Genomic DNA, 22549 nt, shown 5'->3' with positions numbered 1-22549 from the left:
AATCGGAGCTTCAATTTCATCTACCTAATGAGCACTGGAACCCCTGAGATTAAATAAGCATATACACAAGTCCCACACTTTTTGTACTCTTTTTACACTAAGAGATACGTGTATCACTTTTCACCACTAAATAAGGGTGAAACAGATATAAATGGGGAAGCACACATGTAGTTCAATTTCTCACAAAGTGCTTACTGATGCAGTTCCAGGAATGCGTTGTGTCGTAAGAGCAGAACCACCTGCAACAATTGAAGGATTAGTAAGGGATAACCAGCTCCAGGGAAAAGACAAAGGGCTCTCCTTTCCCAGGGTTGTCAGAGCTGCCTTTTGTCATTAACTTCCAATACACTGAACGAAAACATGGAGGTAGATTCACAGTTGCAAGTTATCAACTCCTAAAGAAATCTGCACAGAGGACTGAAGGAAAAGGATTTTAATACCAAAGCACACAGCCAGAGGCAGAGAAGGAGTGGCATGGAACTTTTTAATTTGGAAGGCAAAAAGGTTACACTTCGTGGAAGGCAGAAGCTGTGCTAACAAATGCTTATTACAAAGCTGTTCTGGCTCGGAAGGAACCTAGGGAACTTCTCTAGGCTCTCCAGCTGCACCCCAAGGAGTTGGTAGTGAGCATAAATCTGAAGAAAATCCATGTGTCCAGCAAACTGCCATCTCAAAGAGCTCTTATCCAGGGGAAATTAAAAAGTGAACCTGAAAGAAAGAAGCAGAGAGGTAAGAAGAGATATTCATGGTTTCTAAAATGTCTTGTGATACTACAGACAGTGCGTCAAATCCTTTAACCTAAATTCTAAACCTGTATAGACAAAGGCAGTTACAGGGTTCCCCAGTTCTGGAAAGTATTTAAACCAGGCTAGAACAACCAAAATAAAGCGAGTATTTTTCAATGAACATTTTACAGAAGTATCCATAAAAACTAATGCTCAAATCTCAATTCCAAGATATAGATGACTTGGAACTGTAGACGCAGTTCTAACACTGGCTCTACAATTAATCAGCTGTGTGACTTCATATAAGTCACTCTGACCTTCCTGATCCACAAACCCTCTCTGTGGTGAGAGGGCTGCAACTTAACCTAAAGAACTTTTCTGGATTTAGAAAGCTTATAAAGCACTAATTTATCATTGGGGTGGGAGTGGTGGGGAGTGGAAGAAAGAAGAATTCGAAAAACCCAGAAAAAGATCCCCAACCTCAGGTTTAACAAAGGACCAAAAGAGAAGGAATAATTTTCACTTAAAGGTAAGACTATTTTTGGCAAGAACGAGGTAGAGAATAACCCCGAGAAGTGGCTTTCTTTCTCATCCCTCTGGGAGGGCTACCCACACAGTGTGCTCCAACCCAGCGTGGCCAGGGGTAACCCCTTGGCTCTAGGCACCCCAGCGTCCCCAGCCGCAAGCAGCCCACTTTCCTGCAGTGTGCCATCTTCCATGTGTGTCATGATTTGAGAAATGTTGGGAAATCCCACCTTTCAGAAGAGGGGGGCTACCCCCTACGTGAAAAGGCACCACCTTACTTTGTGTATTGGTTCAGGTGATCCGGAGATTCTAGCATCAGAGCGTAAAGGAAAGATCTTACACTCCTAGCCAGATTGTCATTTCACTAACAATGGCACTTACAGAAATGCTACATAATTGCAGAACATTCCTGCATCAGTGGAATTAGAAGAAATATGTAAAACAAAGAGCAAAAATTGGGGAGCAAAAGTGATCACAGTGCCAAACAAAGAACAAACAGATCTCCTGAAACTCACCTATTCACTCCATCAAATTTCTTAAGCAAACTCTCTGACAACAGACTATCACATCAGTGCTAACAGCCAAGGTGAGAGAGGACTAGAGCACTGGCCACTTCCGGGAAGAGCCCTGACCCCCTGAGAATGCTAAGAGAAATCCTCATTTACTAGGAAAGTCAAGTTTTGAGATCTTATGATATTAAAACATTTAAATCTAAGACATTGGGACTGGTCCATCTAAAAGGCAAGAAAATGATTCATGAGAGTAAATTTCTTTGAAAATGGTTTTCAGAAAATTCCTATTTACATAGATCTGCTCCTTTAAGGCAAAAGTATATTTACCAGACAGTATTCTAAAAGCAGAGCTTCTAGGAGTCTTTGAATTATTAGCTCAACAAAAGTGAACGATTCACCAGGTCAGAAGAATGATTTCAACTGTTAACCAGGGGATAAAGGTTTCAGGAAACTGACTAATAAAGTGTCCTCCCCTGATAACAAGATATGTAAAGTGGAAGCCAGGAGAGTGAGCATGGCTTCTTCCGTCTATCCACCCGAGCAGGAAAGATAGCACCGTTCCATCAACCTGTTCCCGTCATCTCAAGAGAAAGCAAGGCACAACACAAAGAACTATTCAAAATACTTACTCTCTGTGAAGTCACAAAAGATGATGCCAGACAGGGTCATTTCCATTTGGAATGTCTGTTTCCTCAGCACCATGTCTATTCAGACACCAGCACTGAGCAGATATGCTCAAATACCGATTTGCCTTCAAATCCATCTCATCCTAGATTCTACTCACCCAATTAAAACTAAAATTGGAGAAAATAGGAATGAACGCGCATCTAGTCTTCTCATCTTACAGATGAGGCAACTGCCATCTGAGAGTCTGACAGATCTGTCCAAAGCTGTGCTGTCCAACACCACAGCCACTGGCCGCAGGTGACTATTCAAACTGAGTTAACATTAAATAAAATTAAAATTTCAGTGTCTTAGACATCCCTGGCGGCCCAGTAGTTAAGACTCTGTGCTTCCAGTGCAAGGGGTGTGCGCTCAATCCCTGGTCAGGGCACTAAGATTCCACATGTCGGGGTGTGGCCAAAAAGGAAAAACAAATAGTGCCTCAGTTACATAGCCACATCTCTAATGCTTAATAACTAACTACATGTGACCAGTAGCTACCATGCTGGGCAGCTGCAGGCTCAAGTTTGCCCAAAGCAAAGTTCTATTGGACAGCGCTGGCCCAGGGTCACCCTCTTGAGATAAAGTCAGGTTTCCTGATGTGCATTCTCCTCCATTTCTTCCAGATCATATTAAAGATGACTTACTGTGCAGAAACATTTACCTCTAAGTTTTTCCCATTTAAAAAAGAGAAGCAACTTTGATACTGTTAAAAGAAACCTTCTAACAAGACATATATATTTATCATCCAAAAGTCTTTGAACACTATAGAGAAGAAGGAATATAAAAGTTTGGAGTAAAAATGTCAGTTAACGAGTTCCTACTCAGTCACTTACTAGTTCCAGGCCCTGGACAAATTAATTTAAATTTCATCAAGGTTTTCTTACCTCATGTATAGAAAGGGATTACTACTATTTGTCTACCTCCATCCCAGCATGCTGAGTGCCATGCTGAGTGCCAAAGAATTGATGCCTTTGAACTGTGGTGTTGGAGAAGACTCTTGAGAGTCCCTTGGACTGCAAGGAGATCCAGCCAGTCCATCCTAAAGGAGATCGGTCCTGAATATTCATTGGAAGGACTGATGCTGAAGCTGAAACTCCAATACTTTGGCCACCTGATGTGAATAACTGACTCATTGGAAAAGACCCTGATGCTGGGAAAGATTGAAGGCAGGAGGAGAAGGGGATGACCGAGGATGAGATGGTTGGATGGGTCACTGACTCGATGGATATGAGTTTGAGCAAGCTCCGGGAGTTGGTGATGGACAGGGAGGCCTGGCGTGCTGCAGTCCATGGGGTCACAAAGAGTCGGACACGACTGAGCGACTGGACTGAACTGACCCCAGCGTGAGCTGGGGGATAACACAGGTTGCTGTGTATAAAAGTGCACGTGGAATGTGTGAGTCTTGCAAACCTGGTCATGTGATAGAGGTAAAACATTCAACAAATGTCTAATTTTGTAAAAGGCTTTATACAAACATTGTGCATTTTTAACTTTCCACCACCCTGATGATGAAAACCTGGTAATGTATAAAAAGCAAAAACTAAAGGAAAAAAGCAGGGGAAAAAAAAGCAATGCTCAGCTGAGGATCCACACAGTGTGATCCTCCTCAAACACAATGGGACTATCATGAATACTATTAATCAGAGGCTTCAACAACTGCAAGAGACTCTGATGACCACTCAGGTCAATTCCCTTCCTGTAAAGATAGGGGAAATGAGGGCTCAGCGACAAGCTTATTTCTCCATCCAACTAGTTAACAGCACAGCAAAGTCTACAACACAGGTCTTCTGACTTCTAGTCTCCTGCTCGTGCCCCACTCTACCACCCTTCATGCGGACTGTTTCCTTGGCTTCGTTCTTCTACAGCACATTCCTCATGTCTGAGCATCCACATAACTAAGGATACAGCCATTTTATACAGCAGTTCTTGCTGCTGAAAATGATTTACACACCAAACATGCACTATGACTATTAGCTCTGTGCTAAGCTCTAAGGTCCTATTCCCTGGGCATTTGAGAGTCCAGTGGGAGAGACAGGAAAATGAATGGTTTCATAAGTGTATGGTAAGTGCAGCATTAGGGGCAGGCACCGGGGACCGAGAGAGCCCCAAGAGGCTCCTATGCAACCTGGGGGCAGAATGCCTTGCAGCAGGAATCATCTGAGCTGCAAGGGTAGAGAAAATAAGGCAGGGACTTCATAAACACAAATCTGTAGCAGTCCCCTGGCGGTCCAGTGGTTAGGACTCAGCACTTTCACTACCGGGGCCCAGGCTCCATCCTAGTCAGGAACTAGGACTCCATAAGACACAAAGCTCAGCCAAATTTAAAAAACAGAACAAAATTAAAAAAAAAAAAAATCTACCTGATAGTCCTCTTTTTTTTTTTTTTTGCTGGTTTTCAATGAACCAAATAAAAAATAGAGCAAAATCACCAATTAAAAGTCATCAGTTATCAGGAGTTTTTTTGTAAAAAAATAAGCAGATTCAAGGTTTTAAGAATAGGTAAAAAAACTAAGCTCATTCTCCAACCAAGGAAAAAAAGGGGGGTTGAAAAAGACTATGCTAACTCAAAATGTCTTCTACAAATTTAGAGTATTCCCCTTTTTCAGAACTTATCTGATGGCTAATTCAATATAAGGTGAAATGTCACAGAGAAAATGAAATAGACACTAACCCCTCACACACACACAAACTTAAAGCTGGCTGCCAGGAGAAGAGTAAAACCAGGCCCCAGTTCAGTTCAGTTCAGTCACTCAGTTGTGTTCAACTCTTTGCAACCCCATGGACTGCAACACGCCAGGATTCCCTATCCATCACCAACTCCCGTCCATCAAGTGAGAAACAGGTCTAGAATAAGCCAAAATGGGAGCTCCTGAACTGACAAGATAAGAAAAAGAAATAAAAAGTACATCTGTGGGCCACTGTGCACTTGGTCTTCACATGTAACAGAATCCTAGGGTCACTGTAAGGTTGCATGCCCTTTTGTGCCTCACTCGACACTGCCCACTTCTGGTCAGAATGTAAAGCAACCCCCACCTAACATCTAGGCCCACCTGGACCTCTGCTGCCCTCCTGTGACTGGAAAGAAACTAGGTTTTATCACAAAGGTATTTGTGGTCTCTTCCCCTAAACTCAGTTTCTCTTTTGAGCTTGTAGTATACTCTCTCAGCAGTGAAATCTACAAGCCACTAGGTGGCAGTAGAGCCTAAAAAATCACATTAAGATTCCCTTTAGAGGTAATTTTCTAGATTACTATAGTACTGATATTTACTGATGAATTCGAAAAGCCAACAGCAATTGCTTGTTGGAATATAATTCCCAGAGTTATGTTCTGCCCAGCCTTGTAGCACCCTCGCTTCAGCCAGGATTAAACACTATGAATTTTTAAAGACCTGTAGAAACAGCCTCCACCATAAAAACAAAGTTAACACTAACAAGGTTTCAGCACAAGCTGGTGGCAAACTATCTCCCCCAGGCTAAGCACACTTCCAAGCCCAGGTCTGTCCCTTTGTCAAAGCCCTGCTCACTCTTCCCCCTGATGCAGGGCCGAGTCATCAGGAACTTCCCTTCCCAAGCTGTGATCCAATGTAGCTAAGTCTCTCTTCCCTTCCGAACACCTGAGGTAGGCTGACATTTTCCGAAAAGAATTTCACAAGGAGACATGGAAAAACAAAACAGGAAATATTCACCTGTAGTTATGTAAATCTTTAAATATTCAAATCTATTGAATATGATGCATTCAAAATAGACTTACTGCCACCTAAGTGCCAAATACCATCACTTTAGAGGTGCATGGATTCTCCCAACTCAGAAGCTCACCAGGAGCATTTTTCCTTTTTATAATTTTTTAAATATTATGAAGTCTATTCTTGAACCCAGCAATGGCCACCTATACCAGTGTTGCCAACTGAACAGCCAACTTTTACCACAGGTGTCTCACTCTGCTATCTCTGGACATGTTTTCAGGGGGCCACAAAGTCTGAAGTTTGGATAAGGTTGTGTTAACAGTTTTTATATATTTATAAACTTCAAGAAGACAGTAAAGTCTTACAGCAGAGGGAAACAATGGGGACTGGAGGGATTCAAAGGAACTTTAGCTTAGTTTCTGTTCAAAATCTGTTCATTGCAAGTAATGAACATGGGGGTGTTATATTATTCTCTGTACTTTTCTGTATTTTTAACATTGCCATACAAGCAAAGAAAGTAAGTAATAAAGGAAATGATGGTGGTAAAATAACTGTGGCCATTTTAAACACATTTCTCTGACTGTGCAATTGTCAAATACTTTATAATAAGCAATTTTTTAAGGCTGATTTACATATATATATATTTATGTATGTATTTATTGACTGCCCCGGGTCTTGGTTGCAGCACGCAGGATCTTCAATCTTCATTGCAGCACGCAGGATCTTTAGTTGCGGTACAGGAACCTCACTTGTGGTGAAGGAACTCTTAGTTTCGGCATGTAGAATCTAATTCTCTGACAAGGATCGAACCCAGCCCCCTTCATTGGGAGCACGGAATCTTAGCCACTAGACCACCAGGGAAGTTCCTATAATAAGCAATTTTAAGCAAAAATTAGGGCTTCCCTGGTGGCTCAGATGGTAAAGAATCTGTCTGCAGTGCGGGAGACCCAGGTTTCCCTGTGTCGGGAAGATTCCCTGGAGAAGAAAATGGCAACCCACTACAGTACCCTTGCCTGAAGAATCCCTATGGACAAAGGAGCCTGGTGGGCTACAGTCTGTGGGGATGCAGAGTCGGACAAAATTGAGCAAGTAACACAAGCGAAAATAGAGATTAAAAACATTTTTTTACATCAGACTGGATTATCAAACTTAAAAGATTTCCGGTAAGGCTCTTTGAATCTTAGTTTCCCGTTCATAAATGGAATAAGCAAGTTTATCCTCAAGAGGTTGTTCTGAAAATAAAACAGAATAAGAAGCACTTAAAACCTGATCCATGTGAGCATTCACTATCTGCTAACTTCCTTACTTCTCCTTGAAAACATTTATTTAACTCAATGCCATTTTCTTCTGATCTGCCTTTTTCAAAGTCGCTGCTGGTTTTAAATGCTACCCCGAAATTCACAAAGAGCAGTACGCTATATATGTTTATCCTTTTTATACCCAACTTCCAACATACTTGGCAAAAATGGAAAGTATTAAATTTTTGTTGTACCCTCTGATATAAATATTGAAAACTCACTTAAAAACCATTTTTAAAAGTGTTTTAGGACACTGCACATAGAACTGAATTAGAAACACAGAAAAAGAGCAGAAAAATGTCTATTTGAAGATTGAGAGCAGGACAGTATACTGTATGTCAAATGAAAGATCTCTGGGAACAAAAAACCCTGATGAGTCCCCCACAGAAGAACTTCTCTATGAATACACCCTCTATAGAATGATTTAACACTGTAATCTGGGATTGGAAGATTATGCTGTACCCTGGACCCATAATTCCCAGCTGAACAGGTGGCCCTAGGTCGTTAATATGGTCTGTAGTATGCAGACTCAGTTTCTGCCAAGCCTGCTTTTTTGTCTGTTTTTGTCATAATTTTGAAATACTAGGCTCTCTGCAGCAGAGTCCTCTTCCAATCATGACAGCCCTAAGAAATAATTTTTCATGATTTGGCATCTCCCTGATCCTAGAGAACATCCTTGGACTGTATGCTCTGTCCCCTTGTTAAAGCATACACCACCATGACTCATCTAGAAAAAACTAAGGCATTTACTTTTTAGACTAAGGCATTGCTCTAAAGTAAGGCATTGCTTTTAGAGGAAGGCAATCAGAAGACTTATGACCTTTCCAGCAAGTTTACTATCGGAGCCCAAGGGTTACTCAGACGTTCACAGGTCAATGAAGGTCAGTGTTTTTGGCTAAGTTTTCCACCTGCACTGAAGAAGCTGTCACTGGTCAGACACCTCGCCTGCGGCCTCTGCTCCCAGATAGTATGGCAGCCACCTTCTCTCAGCCCCCACAGCACTCTGTTCAGGTCTTTAGCATGGCTCTAACTGCTGTGGGTACATGGCTTCTCCATTAGACTGTTCACTTCTTGAAGGCAGGAACTATGTTTTCCTTTTCTTTGTATTCCCAGTATCAAGGCATTGACTGGCATATGAGAGAACAATTCAAGTCCTGATCAGGTCTCCAAAAAATTCAACTGTATTAGGATAGTAGAAAGAAATGGTTCTCAACCTCTTTCACTGATAGAAACCATCTCTGTCAACTTAACTATTGCCAAAAGTGAAACTTCACCTGAACTAACAGAACTGTTTTTGAGACAATATAAAAAATGGAAAGGCTTTATGTAATATACTAAGGAACTGATTGACTTATGATAGAAACTGAAGTACAGTCACATTATTACATTTACCTTGCCCATGGCTGTTGTAACTCATGTGTTAGATTTCTGATTAATACAAAAATGACAGCTTTCCAAGTACAACAGAAAGAGGTTGGGCCTCTTCCCCCAGAGACGGTAACATTTCCTAAGGTTCTCTTTTCTCTACCCCAGTAATAGCAACATTTAATTCTGTAGGGAAAGGCGGAGAATAGAGTGCATTTACTCATCAGTAGGCAACATAGGATACTGGAAGAGCACCACTGGACTAGGACACTGCTCTGCTAACACTGAGCTGCATGGCCAAGGAAACCTACTAGACTGTTCTGGAACTCTCTTTCCTCATATATAAAATAAGTATTAATACAAAGTCAAGTGCTTCTCAGAGCTTTAGGATTCTGCTTAGGAGGGAAGGATGGAGGGGAGGGCATACTACACACAAGGAGAGCCCAAGTAAAGAGGGCTTTTCAACTCTGTCAATCAAAACAACCCTGGCTCCTCTGCCATTTTATATATTGAGATTCTATTTTTTGGGCTCCAAAATCACTGCGGATGGTGATTGCAGCCATGAAATTAAAAGGCGCTTGCTCCTTGGAAGAAAAGTTATGACCAACCTAGACAGCATATTAAAAAGCAGAGACATTACTTTGTCAACAAAGGTCCATCTAGTCAAGGCTATGGTTTTTCCCATTGTCATGTATGGATGTAAGAGTTGGACTATAAAGAAAGCTGAGCACAGAAGAATTGATGCTTTTGAACTATGGTGTCGGAGAAGACTCTTGAGAATCCCTTGGACTGCAAGGAGATCCAACTAGTCCATCCTAAAGGAGATCAGTCTTGGGTGCTCACTGGACGGACTGACGTTGAAGCTGAAACTCCAATACTTTTGGCCACCTGATGCGAAGAGCTGACTCATTTGAAAAGACCCTGATGTTGGGAAAGATTGAGGGCAGGAGGAGAAGAGGATGACAGATGATGAGATGGTTGGATGGCATCACCGACTCAATGGACATGAGTTTGGGTGGACTCCGGGAGTCGGTGATGGACAGGGAGGCCTGGCGTGCTGCAGTTCATGGGGTCGCAAAGAGTCGGACATGATTGAGCAACTGCACTGAACTGATTGAGATACTTAGGAAATAAAAGAGCTCTACTGCTAAAAAAAAAAAAAAGGAAAACTGACAAATGAACCAAATAGCATCTCATCTTATATTTTAAGGTGTTCTCCCAAGCTAATCCAATTTTCCCATTAATTTTTAATTCAGCACATATATTAGCAAGAAGCTGTCATCATGAAGCTATCATTCATTTAGCATGTACTATACATGTATCAGGTGTAAGCACTATACTAGGTACTATGGGAACAATGGCCCAGCACTTGAAGTCATCTGAGAAAAAATTATAGAGCAAAACTAAAACCAAAATCTACAATTTATGTCTCTTCTAAGATCTCAGAGTTATTTTCATGGGGTTATTGGTGCAGAAATTAATGTATTAGCTACAAGCAATCTCCCATTTTCTCCTTATCTTAATGATTTCCAGAACAGTGAGAAGAGAAGGCAATGACCAAGATCAGCAGCACTGATGAATCATGATGATATTAACACAAACTTTGCAGGCCAATATGGAAAATTCTGCAAACCTCTCATCAGCACTATGGGAACTCTGCCAACCATGATCAAAACCAGCCCTCCAATCTCTATTCCTAAAATCAACACCATGTGATAAGTGCTAAGATCATCACTTACATTCTTCTAGTCTCCTCCTCCTCAGTTAAGTAAACAGGAATGATTCAGCCAACGAAGTTCATGACGACAAGGTGAAGGATGGTGCTGGCAAAGAGAAAATCAGCAAAGGCTCGCTCTGGGGAGATGCCTTGGAAATCCGCCTTGTTTTGTGGGTTGATCTGTATTCTCAGACAAACTGTACAAGAACAAAAACACAAAAATGATTATCAAGTATGTAACATGTATGACTAATGCACATACTCAGACCCCCTGACCCAATAATTCTATTCTAACAGAAGTGATACCAAGTCCATCAAAAGACGTGTACAGGAATGATACCGACGGTGGCCCCCAAATGGATGCAATCTAATACCTATCAATGGTAAAACAGGGGGTATTCTCCAGCAGTTCAGTGGTTAGGACTCAGCACTTTCACTGACAAGGACCCAGATTCCATCCCTGGTTGGAGAACTAAGATCTCACAAGTTGAGCAACCCAAAAAAAAAAAAAAAAACCCACAAACAAAACAGTAAAATGGGTAAATTATGGCATATGCATACAACAGATACCATAAAGCAATGAAAGAACTTCACATCATGGATTTCCACAAATATCATGATGAGCAACACAATCCAGACGCCAAAAAGTACATTCTTATGATTCTACTTCTACAAAGCTTAAAACCGGCCAAAAACAATCTACAGTAATACAAGTCAGGATAATGGTTTTTAATCTTTCACAGGAGAGATGACTTGGAAAGCATGCGGAGAGACCTTTAGGGTACTGGTAATGTTCTATATCTTGATGTGGTAGTGGTTAAAAGGGTAAATTTTTTAAAGTTCATCAAGTTGTACACTTAAATTTTCTGCTGTTGTTTGTTAAAGGGAACAATATGACTTCTCAGAGTTAAACTAAAAATCAAAGGCTTACTTAGAAAAAATATATATACAACCAGAAAATCTTGAGAACTCTCTTATCTCCTGACTTAAGTTTATAAACTTTTTAAGACTGAGATGTACTTGAGGGAGTAACAAAGGAGTAACAAAGGAGGCAGGCTGAGACCCAGTTATAAAGTTGTGAATTATTTCCAACAGAACATGTATATTAGACGGCAGAGATGCGTATACACGAGGACCTCACAGTTATAATCTTTGATCTCCCAGTTCTAGCAGCTGCTGGTCTCAAAAAAGGCAAGAGATCTAAATTACACAGCTCTGACAGAGAACTCTCCATTGCCACCTTCTGTACCCTTGAAGATTCCAACCTGATACTGTAGCCAAAGTGACCATTTGACATGAAAAGAAAGTTCTAGGGATACACTTTTCCAAAATATCTTTCTACCTGTGACAAATGATTACAGAACTTAAATTTACTTCAGACTAGCATCTGTTCCCATCACTTCATGGCAAATAGATGCGGAAACAGTGACAGACTTTATTTTGGGGGGTTCCAAAATCACTGCAGATGGTGACTGCAGCCATGAAATTAAAAGGTAGTTGCTCCTTGGAAGAAAGGCTATGACCAACCTAGGCAGCATATTAAAAAGCAGAGACGTTACTTTGTCAACAAAGGTACATCTAGTCAAGGCTATGGTTTTTCCAGTAGTCATGTATGGATGTGAGAGTTGAACTATAAAGAAAGCTGGGCGCCAAAGAATTGATGCTTTTGAACTGTGGTGTTGGACAAGACTCTTGAGAGTCCCTTGGACTGCAAGGAGATCCAACCAGTCCATCCTAAAGGAGATAAGTCCTGGGTGTTCATTGGAAGGACTGATGCTGAAGCTGAAACTCCAATATTTTGGCCACCTGATGTGAAGAACTGACTCACTGGAAAAGACCCTGATGCTGGGAAGGATCGAAGGTGGGAGGAGAAGGGGATGACAGATGATGAGATGGTTGGATGGCAACACCGACTCAATGGACAGGAGTCTGAGTAAACTCCGGGAGTTGGTGATGGACAGGGAGGCCTGGTGTGCTGCAGTCCATGGGGTCACAAAGAGTCGGACACAACTGAGTGACTGACCTGAACTGAGCATCCATTTTACCACTAACCAAGAGAAGGCAACGAACTAAGATCTAATCCAAAGATCAGAAAACTACTAGACTAGTTCTCAAGAGTCCATCACTATGGCAACAGAGTTGTCATTATGCTTAAACATGGAAACAGCCCTGATGTTTTCAGGAAACTGGACTCTTCAAAACATGAACGACACTGACTGAAACAAGGGTGGCCAATTAAAATCTGCTGGGGCAAGTACAGCTTGCTTCATCCATTTGCCAGGGCAACTAGCAACATCTATTAATGTTTAAAATGTTGCCACCTTTTAACTTAAGAATTTATCTTACAGAACAAGGACATTCTAACAGCATGTACCTAAAGCTGAAAAAAAAAGTGAAAACAGTCCAAATGACATCAAGGGATTATTTAAATAAATTACACTACAGACATGCAATAAAACCCCATGCAATTATTCAAAAGAATGAGGTGAATTCTCAATAGGTTGACAGTAAAGATATCTAAAATACATTAATTGAAAAAGAGCCAAAAATATTCTACTCTTCTATTCCATATTTCTCTTAAAGTAAATATATTTTCTCATTTTTCTTGGAATGTAGGAAAAAATCTGGGGAAAGAGATACCAAACACAATTATCAGCGGCGACTGGGGTAGAAGGTGGGAGTAGAGTAATGCTCGAGAATGGAAAAGAAAATGCAAAAGGGAAGAGAAACTCCACATGAAGGTGGATAAGAAAATGAATTGATGTTACCATTTTCACAATCACAGTAACCGAACTTACTTCAATAATAACGTAAAAGTCAGAATCTTGCAGAGATGCAAAGGACCCTGAATGTCATAGAGACCAACATCCCTTACGAAGCACAAAATGCCCAAGAGGTGGTGGGGATGGGTATGCCAAGAGGGCTGCATGAATCAGCTGGGAATCATTTCAAAATATACTTACCATTTCCAGAATCTGATAAGTCATGCCCAGGTAGAGAATTACAAACCATCCAGAGCCTGTGTTATCACAGAGGCAACATATCCCCCACATGCCGGGGTGAAAAAAAAGGCAAAGAAAGCCTGTTCGAAAAGTGTTAGTCTCTCAGGCATGTCCAACACTTTGCGACCCCATAGACTGTAGTCCATAGAATTCTCCAGGCAAAAAGAATACTGGAGTGGGTTGCCATTCCCTTCTCCAAGGGATCTTCCCAACCCAGGGATCAAACCCGCATCTCTTGCACTGCAGGTAGATTCTTTACTGTCTGAGTCATCATGAAAGCCCTCTGTTCAAGAAACAACCCCCACACAGTCTCCCCCTGAGCACTTCCAAAAATGGAAACGTACTACCCCCTGAGGCAGCTTGCTCCATTTTAGTGGTTCTAATTTATCTCCTTAAATGCTCATTTATTCAGCAAAATATTTACTGAGCATCTATGTGCCATGCAGTGTGCTAGGATTTTGGCACAGAATAAGACAAGAGTCTGGCTCCCAAAGAACTTACACTTCAATGAAGAGAAACATAATAAACAAGAAAACAAATAAAGAAATATGAGGTAGAGATACATGCTCTAAAGATAACAAGGTAATAGAAGAGTGACTAGGAAGCTATTTCTTATTTGCTGGTAACAGAAGATCTCTCTAACAAGGTGCTATTTTAAGACCAAAATTTGATAGGAGCCAACTATGGAAAGATCTAGGGGCAGAGCGTTCCAGGCAGCAAGAACAATGTTGACATGCTCTAGGTACAACATGTCAGACTGACTAGACTCATGATCAAGGGCAAGAGGGGGACAAGGGCCAAATCCAGTGGGGTTTTGTAAGCTTCAGTAAAGACTCTAGATGTAGTTCTAAGAGCAATAGAGTAATATTTCTAAGTTTTGAGTAAAATAATCTGATTTACATTTTCTAAGGATGGTAGAACTGCAATATAGAGAATGGTTTGCAGAGTTAAAGAAACAAAAGAGTCATGTAGAAGCCAAAGAGCTTGGGCAATGGTAATAAAATGGACAGAAGTGGAGAGATACAGGCTGTGTTTTGGAAAAGGGCTTGCTAATGTAATGGATGTGGGAGATAAGAGAAATCAAGGCATCAAGAAAACCTCCTAAATTTTTAGCTTCAACAATTTAACCAACATTGACACTATGTTCTGACTGGCGAAGAGAGATGGTTGGGCCGGAAGGTTCAATTTGGAGTTGTGTGTTAGACATCAAGTGAAGGTGTCAAGTGGGCAACTGGACTTACTAATTTGGAATTCAGGGAACAGGTTAAAACTGAAAATATTAGGCTCCAGTTTCATCCACCTCACTAGAACTGATTCAAATGTATTCTTTTTAATGGCTGAGTAACTGGAGCCTATTGTACAGAGTGAAGTAAGCCAGAAGGAAAAACACCAATACAGTATACTAACGCATATATATGGAATTTAGAGAGATGGTAACGACAACCCTGTATACGAGACAGCAAAAGAGACACTGACGTATGGAACAGTCTTGTGGACTTTGTGGGAGAGGGAGAGGGTGGGAAGATTTGGGAGAATGGCATTGAAACATGTAAAATACCATGTATGAAACGAGATGCCAGTCCAGGTTCAATGCACGATACTGGATGCTTGGGGCTAGTGCACTGGGACGACCCAGAGGGATGGTATGGGGAGGGAGGAGGGAAGAGGGTTCAGGATGGGGAACACATGTATACCTGTGGTGGATTCATTTTGATATTTGGCAAAACTAATACAATTATGTAAAGTTTAAAAATAAAATAAAATTAATTTAAAAAAAAAAAACTGAAAATATTAATGTGGTAGTCGCAGTTACATAGGTATTATTTACATTCACCTAAACGGAGAAGGCAATGGCACCCCACTCCAACACTCCTGCCTGGAAAATCCCATGGATGGAGGAGCCTGGAAGGCTGCAGTCCATGGGGTGGCTGGGGGTCGGACACGACTGAGCTACTTCACTTTCACTTTTCACTTTCATGCATTGGAGAAGGAAATGGCAACCCACTCCAGTGTTCTTGCCTGGAGAATCCCAGGGACGGGGGAGTCTGGTGAGCTGCCGTCTATGGGGTCACACAGAGTCGGACACGACTGAAGCGACTTAGCAGCAGCAGCAAAGGAAAGAAATAGAGACTGGGTCTGGAACCACACCCTCAGACCGAGAAACATCTAGCACAAACAGTAGGAAAGAAAAACCAATGAGGTAAGAAAGAACCACCAGGAAGAGTGTGGTGTAAAAGTTTTGAGAAGTACTTCATTCATTCAGAAGGAAGCAGCCAACTATGTTAACTGCTAAATGTTGCTGAGCATTCAGGCAAGGTGAGGTGTGTGCCATTAGATCTGGCAAGATGTAAAGAGCGGTTTCACTGTAGTGGTGGGGAAAGACCACCAAGAGTGGGTTAAGAGCAAATGGAAAGTCAGGAAGCGGAAACAACAACTAGACTATTTTTTCAAGGAATTCCGTGATGATGGAAAAGAAATGGAACAGTAGCTAGAGGGGTATCTGGAGTCAAATTAATTTTTAATTGGATTAATTAATTATGCTCTAATTAACTACAGCATGTGTGTATGATGGGAATGATCCAGTGGAGGGAAATTAATGGTACAGAATGGAGGGATGATTACAGAAGCTGAGTCCCTGAGTGAGCAAGAGACATCAAGATGCTCTTCACACGTGGAGGAGGTGGCCTCTGATAGGAAAGGGATATATCATCCACCATCACAGGAAGTCAGAGAGCAGGGGTACAAGTGGAGGTGAGCTGCTATGATTCCTTGCTGGGAAAGGGAAAGCAAAAAAACAAAGCAAGATCAACTGAGAATAAAGGAAAAGAGAAAAGACAGGTGAGAGTGCAGAGAGAAATTACGAAGCATATCTTGGAAAAGCAAACGTATTACGGAAGTGTTACAGGACCACTATTCTCACCAATACTTCTCCATCACTGCACCATATCCATGTACTTGCCTGCATCTCCCACCAGACTGTAAACCCTGTGGGAGTAGAGACCACATCCTCATGTTCCATAGTTAAATTCTCAGTTCCCTGCCAGGAAACCTGACATATAAATGTTCAACATTCCTTAACTTATCAGAGGCACGCTCACAACTGAATATCCATTAATAAGCACTGATTGATGAACAGAGCATTACACGCCTACAGAACATGGGAGGAAGACCTAAATCTCAAGACCCAGGCAAGGGCTCAAAGGGAAGCAGCACTTGAGCTGTCTAAGAAGTGAAGGAATTTTCCAGGCAATCAAACAAAGGTAAAATAGCCTAATACACCTTGGAATGTTCAGGGAATAATAAGTAACACAATAATACTGGAATATAAAGTACAGAGGAGGTGGAGACAAGAGATGAAGCTTGTGGTGTGTCCAGAGCCAGATAACAAAAAGCCTCTACACCATTAAAAAATCTTTTAAATTTCTCTTTGGATACAGACAAATTTTCTGTGGGGAGTAGAACAGTTAGATCTTCAAGTCAAATCAAGCCTGCAAACATAGTGGAAGAGGGACTGGAGGGAGAGACAAGAGGCTGGGAGATCAATAACGAAGATTACAGTAGTCCAGATAGCAGATATTGACAGCCTGAGTGACAGAAGACAACAGCTAGCAATGGGTATGAGATTTAGAAACAGGACTGTCAGGCATAATGCTGCCAAACTCCCAATCTCTTTGATAACAGTTATGGGCCTAGGAATCTAAGAGAGAATTCCCAAAGAAACACTGGACTCCAGTCTTCACGGCCAAAGAGCTGCCATGAGAAAGAAAACACTCTGAATTAGGCCTCCTTGTCTTTCAAATTCAAACCGTTTTGGATCTATAAACCAGGGGAAACAAAACTTTGTTAATTCCAAAAGTATTTCATAAAGATTAGAAAACAGAATAGACAAAAGCTGTGAAACTACTTAAAAACTGATTTCAAGATCAAAGACTTATTTTAAAGAGTCTTAATGTTTTCCACACATCCCTCCTAAATAGCACTTTAAAGGAGCAAAAAGAGGTATTTCAATCAAGTAAAAAAGGAAAAACTAGAAAGGCTGCCAACACTGGGATGCTATTCTGAAAAGGGGACAGGTGTCTCTTCTAGAGATATCTAACCACAAGATAAAACAGTCAGCTGCTGAGGATGTCTGAAATCTGTCTGGAAGAAAAAAATATTCTATCATTGAAGTCCTCTACACTGTAAACTGTTGATCAAAAAAAACAAACAAAAAAAAAGATTTCTCAATGGCAATTTTCTACCTCTGGCTCCTTCTTGAAACCATGGGTAAGTCTCCCCAGTCATGAGGGAATAGAAGAAAACAGATCATTTTCATTGGGCCCAAATAATATCAGGCTTTAAAAAAAAAAAAAAGTGACAGGATCCTGTACTGATTTATAATGTACTAGTCAATTTCCAAACAGCATATGCTAAATAACACATGCAGAGGGATGGAAGAGAACAGACTACCAAAAAGAAACTAAGGGAACCAGGTTAGAGAACTTTCCCCTCCAATTTATCCTACACATTAACACCAATTTTAAGTCTCTCCTTCACTCAAATCTAAAAACATTTTTAAATGTTTTAAATGCTTAGATGCATTCCTATTATCTACAGGATAAAACTCCTTGGCCTGGCCCTCAAGGTTCTAGCACCCAGAACTACCTAATCTTTCCACATAATCGCCTACAATTCCCTTTCTCAGCCAAACTGACCTCCTCCCTTCTCTTCCAATAGATAGAACAACTTGGGGAAGTTAGAAACCCCAGCACAAGAAACAGACACAAGGCAGTGGTAGATTTAGTAAGCTCAAAGGTGTCAAAAGAAATGCAAACAAAAAAGGACAAATGGGACCAAATTAAACTTAAAAACACTTGCACAGAAAAGGAAATTATAAACAAAAATAAAAAGAAAACCCTCAGAATGGGAGAAAGCAACAGACAAAGGATTAACTTCCAAAATATACAAGCAGCTCACACAGCTCAATATAAGACAAATAAGCCAACCAAAACATGAGCAGAAGACCTAAACAGACATTTCTCCAAAGACGAATCAGTTCAGTTCAGTTGCTCAGTCATATCCAACTCTTTGGGACCCCATGGACTGCAGCACATCAGGCCACCCTGTCCATCACCAATTCCCAGAGTTCACTCAAACTCATATCCATTGAGTCGGTGTTGCCATCCAACCATCTCATCCTCTGTCATCCCCTTCTCCTCCCACCTTCAATCTTTCCCAGCATTAGGGTCTTTTCCAGCAAGTCAGTTCTTCAAATCAGGTGGCCAATGTATTGGAGTTTCAGCTTCAGCATCAGTCCTTCCAATTAACACCCAGGACTGATTTCCTTTAGGATGGACTGGTTGGATCTCCTGGGACTCTCAAGAGTCTTCTCCAAAAGCATCAATTCTTCAACACTCAGCTTTCTTCACAGTCCAGCTCTCACATCCATACATGACCACTGGAAAAACCATAGCTTTGATTAAATGGACCTTTGTTGACAAAGTAATGTCTCTGCTTTTTAATACGCTGTCTAGGTTAGTAATAACTTTTCTTCCAAGGAGCAAGCGTCTTTTAATTTCATGGCTGCAATCACCATTGGTGATTTTGGAGCCGAAAAAAATAAAGTCTGACACTGTTTCCACTATTTCCCCATCTATTTGCCATGAAGTGATGGGACCAGATGCATGATCTTAGTTTTCTGAATGTTGAGCTTTATGCCAACTTTTTCACTCTCCTCTTTAACTTTCATCAAGAGGCTCTTTAGTCCTTCTTCACTTTCTGCCGTAAAGGTGGTATCATCTGCATATCTGAGGTTACTGGTATTTCTCCCGGCAATCTTGATTCCAGCTTGTGCTTCATCTAGTTTCTCATGATGTACTCTTCATATTAGTTAAATAAGCAGGGTGACAATACACAGCCTTGACGTACTCCTTTCCCGATTTGGAAACAGTCTGATGTTCCACGTCTAGTTCTAACTGTTGCTTCCTGACCTGCATACAGATTTCTCAAGAGGCAGGTCAGGTGGTCTGGTATTCCCATCTCTTTCAGAATTTTCCACAGTTTATTGTGATCCACACAGTCAAAGCCTTTGGCATAGTCAATAAAGTAGAATTAGATGTTCTTCTGGAACTCTTGCTTTTTTGATGATCCAGCGGATGTTGGTAATTTGATCTCTGGTTCCTCTGCCTTTTCTAAATCCAGCCAATAAACACATGAAAAGATGCTCAACATGGCTCATTAATAGAGAAATGATCTAAAGAAATCAAACAATGAGGTATCACCACCTCACACTGGTCAGAATGCTGCTGCTGCTGCTGCTGCTAAGTCAATGCAGTCGTGTCCGACTCTGTGGGACCCCATAGACAGCAGCCCACCAGGATCCCCCGCCCCTGGGATTCTCCAGGCAAGAACACTGGAGTGGGGTGCCATTGCCTTCTCCGCTGGTCAGAATGGCCACCATCAAAAAATGTATTATACAAACAATAAATGCTGGAGAGGATATGGAGAAGAGAAACCCTCTTCCACTGTTGGGAATGTAAACTGAGGCAGCCACTATGGAGAACAGTATGAAGATTACTTTAAAAACTAGGAATAAAACTACCGTATAACCCAGGAATCCCACTACTGGGCATACACCCTGAGAAAGCCGTAATTCAAAAAGACACATGTACTCCAAATCTCACTGCAGCACCATTTACAATAGTCAGGACATGGAAGCAACCGAGATGCCTGTCAACAGATAAATGGATAAAGAAGCTGTACATACATACAATGGAGTATTGCCGCTGCTAAATCGATTCAGTCGTGTCCGACTCTGTGTGACCCCATAGACGGCAGCCCACCAGTCTCCCCCGTCCCTGGGATTCTCCAGGCAAGAACACTGGAGTGGGTTGCCATTTCCTTCTCCAATGCATGAAAGTGAAAAGTGAAAAGGAAGTCGCTCAGTCGTGTCCGACTCCCAGCGACCCCATGGACTACAGCCTACCAGGCTCCTCCATCCATGGGATTTTCCAGGCAAGAGTACTGGAGTGGGGTGCCATTGCCTTCTCCACAATGGAGTATTACTCAGCCATAAAAAGGAACAGATTTGAGGGTGCTGAACTGAGGTGGATGTACCTAGAGCCTGTTAAACAGAGTGAAGTCAGTCAGAAACAAAAAAACAAATATCATATATTGCCACATATATATGGAATCCAGAGAAATGGTACTCATGAACCTATATGCAGGGCAGAACAGAGAGGCAGACAGTAGACTTGTGGACACAGCAGAAGAAAAGGGTGTGATGAATTGAGAGTAGCACTGAAACATATACATTACCATATGTGAAACAGATAGCTAGTGGGAGGCTGCTATGTAACTCAGGGAGCTCAACCCAGTGCTATATGACAACCCAGAGATGGGGGATGGGGGTGTGGAAGTGGGAGGGAGTTTCAAGAGGGAGGGGATATAGGTATCCTTATGGTTGATTCACTCTGCTGTATAGCAAAAACCAACACAACATTGTAAAGCAGTTCTCCTCCAGTTAAAAATAAGTTTTAAAAGAACAAAATTTAAAAAATAAAAAGAAATGCAACCAATACCCTTCCACAGCAACTATGAATTGCCCTGAATCCTTTTTCCTAAAGCAATTTTCATTTCTTAGACCCAATTACCTATTATCCAACAGCTATGAAATCACAATCCCCCACAAGAACTCCATTACTCCCTCTCACTAGGCATTTTCTTCAATGAAAAGCCATCAACTTCTCATTGGGGAGGAAGTTAGGGGGTCTGCCAATTCAATTTTAGCCACAGCAGCCTCAAACCCAAAGACTTGGCATAAGGAATAATAAAATTCTTCTGATTGTATCACACCAATAATAGAATTATAAGAATGAAAGCTGAGTTCAAGACAGTAAAATAACAGCTTCAGAGTTGGGTTTTCCGTTTTAAAAGTTTACCAACTTCAAAGCTGTGTTAAACTTAAGTTAAAGATGAAATGCAGTTTTCCCTGGACCAATATGAAGTGAAGTGGATCACCAGGTTGAGGAGCAGAATGAAGGTGTTTCTAGATTTAAGTCCAGTTCTTCGGCGGCTTTTTGGCGTTAGGTACGACAACCTGAATGAGCCTCAATTTCCCCACTCACAAAAACACAGCAATGCAGATTACCCTCACAACTTCAGAAGGCGGTGGTCTGATACAGAACCGAGTACTGTGGAAATAGAAGTGAAGTCGCTCAGCCGTGTCCGACTCTTTGCGACCCTGTGGACGGTAGCCTAACAAGCTCCTCCGTCCATAGGATTTTCCAGGCAAGAGTACTGGAGTGGGTTGCCATTTCCTTCTCCAGGAGATCTTCCCAACCCAGGGATCGAACCGGGGTCTCCCACATTGTAGGCAGACGCTTTACCGTCTGAGCCACCAGGGAACTGTGTGGAAATAGAAGTACGCACCAAAGCAACACATTATTATTGAGATCACTTATAGAATCATTACCCGCTAGGATGAAGCTCCCCACACAAGAGATGAAGCCCGAGAGGAAGGAGTTGAAGGGGAAGGTCCCCACGAGGAGACAATAACCGAATTGCAGCGCTCCAGTCAGCAGTATATACAGGAGGTACGCGTCCAACAACTTCAAACGCTGAGGTGTGGCGCTCAAGTACTCTTCTAAAAACCGCGAGATGACCGACAACACAGACGCCGACATGGCTACAGTCAGCTACAAGCTGAATATTCCCGCCGGCCTACCCTCAGACTCCTAACTAAACAGACCACCACACCGGATATAGGCTCGGCGCATGCGTACAGCTAATATGCAAGCTCCGCCCTCCTCGAGTTGCCACTTTGCGCAGGCGTATAGGCCGGCCATGGCGCGAAATAAGTAATGCGCAGACGCAGAATACGTCTACTGCAGGAGAACTATAGCCAGAGAAAGCTAGTGCGCCTGCGCAACGGATCTGTCCTGGAGCTGGAGACGTGTACTCTTTTTGTCCTGTTTCCGCCGTCAGGTTAGTGACGCCCACAGTTGCTCTAGCAACAGGGTAGCGTGGGAGGAAGAGGAGGATAGGTTTTTCAGAGGACAGCGTGGCTACCCGAGGGT

The 22549-nt window shown here is 41.9% G+C and overlaps 1 protein-coding gene across 2 annotated transcripts; it reads right to left on the bottom strand.

The window, feature by feature from the left end:
* Positions 1-467: 467 nt before the first annotated feature.
* Positions 468-22256, bottom strand: DAD1 (defender against cell death 1). Of its 2 annotated transcripts, none has more exons than XM_005895466.3 (3): positions 21946-22256; positions 10514-10688; positions 468-708 (listed from the first exon to the last, which is right to left on the bottom strand). In XM_005895466.3, the coding sequence occupies exons 1-2, from the start codon at positions 22154-22156 to the stop codon at positions 10558-10560; spliced, it is 342 nt and encodes a 113-aa protein (XP_005895528.1). In that variant the 5' UTR covers positions 22157-22256; the 3' UTR covers positions 468-708; positions 10514-10557. The 2 variants fall into 2 exon arrangements, with proteins under 2 accessions (XP_005895528.1, XP_014333619.1); XM_014478133.2 differs by lacking the exon at positions 468-708 and adding an exon at positions 7217-7343.
* Positions 22257-22549: the final 293 nt, after the last annotated feature.

The sequence above is a fragment of the Bos mutus genome, chromosome 10 (assembly GCF_027580195.1).
Source record: "Bos mutus isolate GX-2022 chromosome 10, NWIPB_WYAK_1.1, whole genome shotgun sequence".
Classification (NCBI taxonomy): Eukaryota; Metazoa; Chordata; class Mammalia; order Artiodactyla; family Bovidae; genus Bos; species Bos mutus.
Note: the sequence above shows the minus strand (reverse complement) of the source record. Positions and strands in the feature narration are given on the sequence as shown.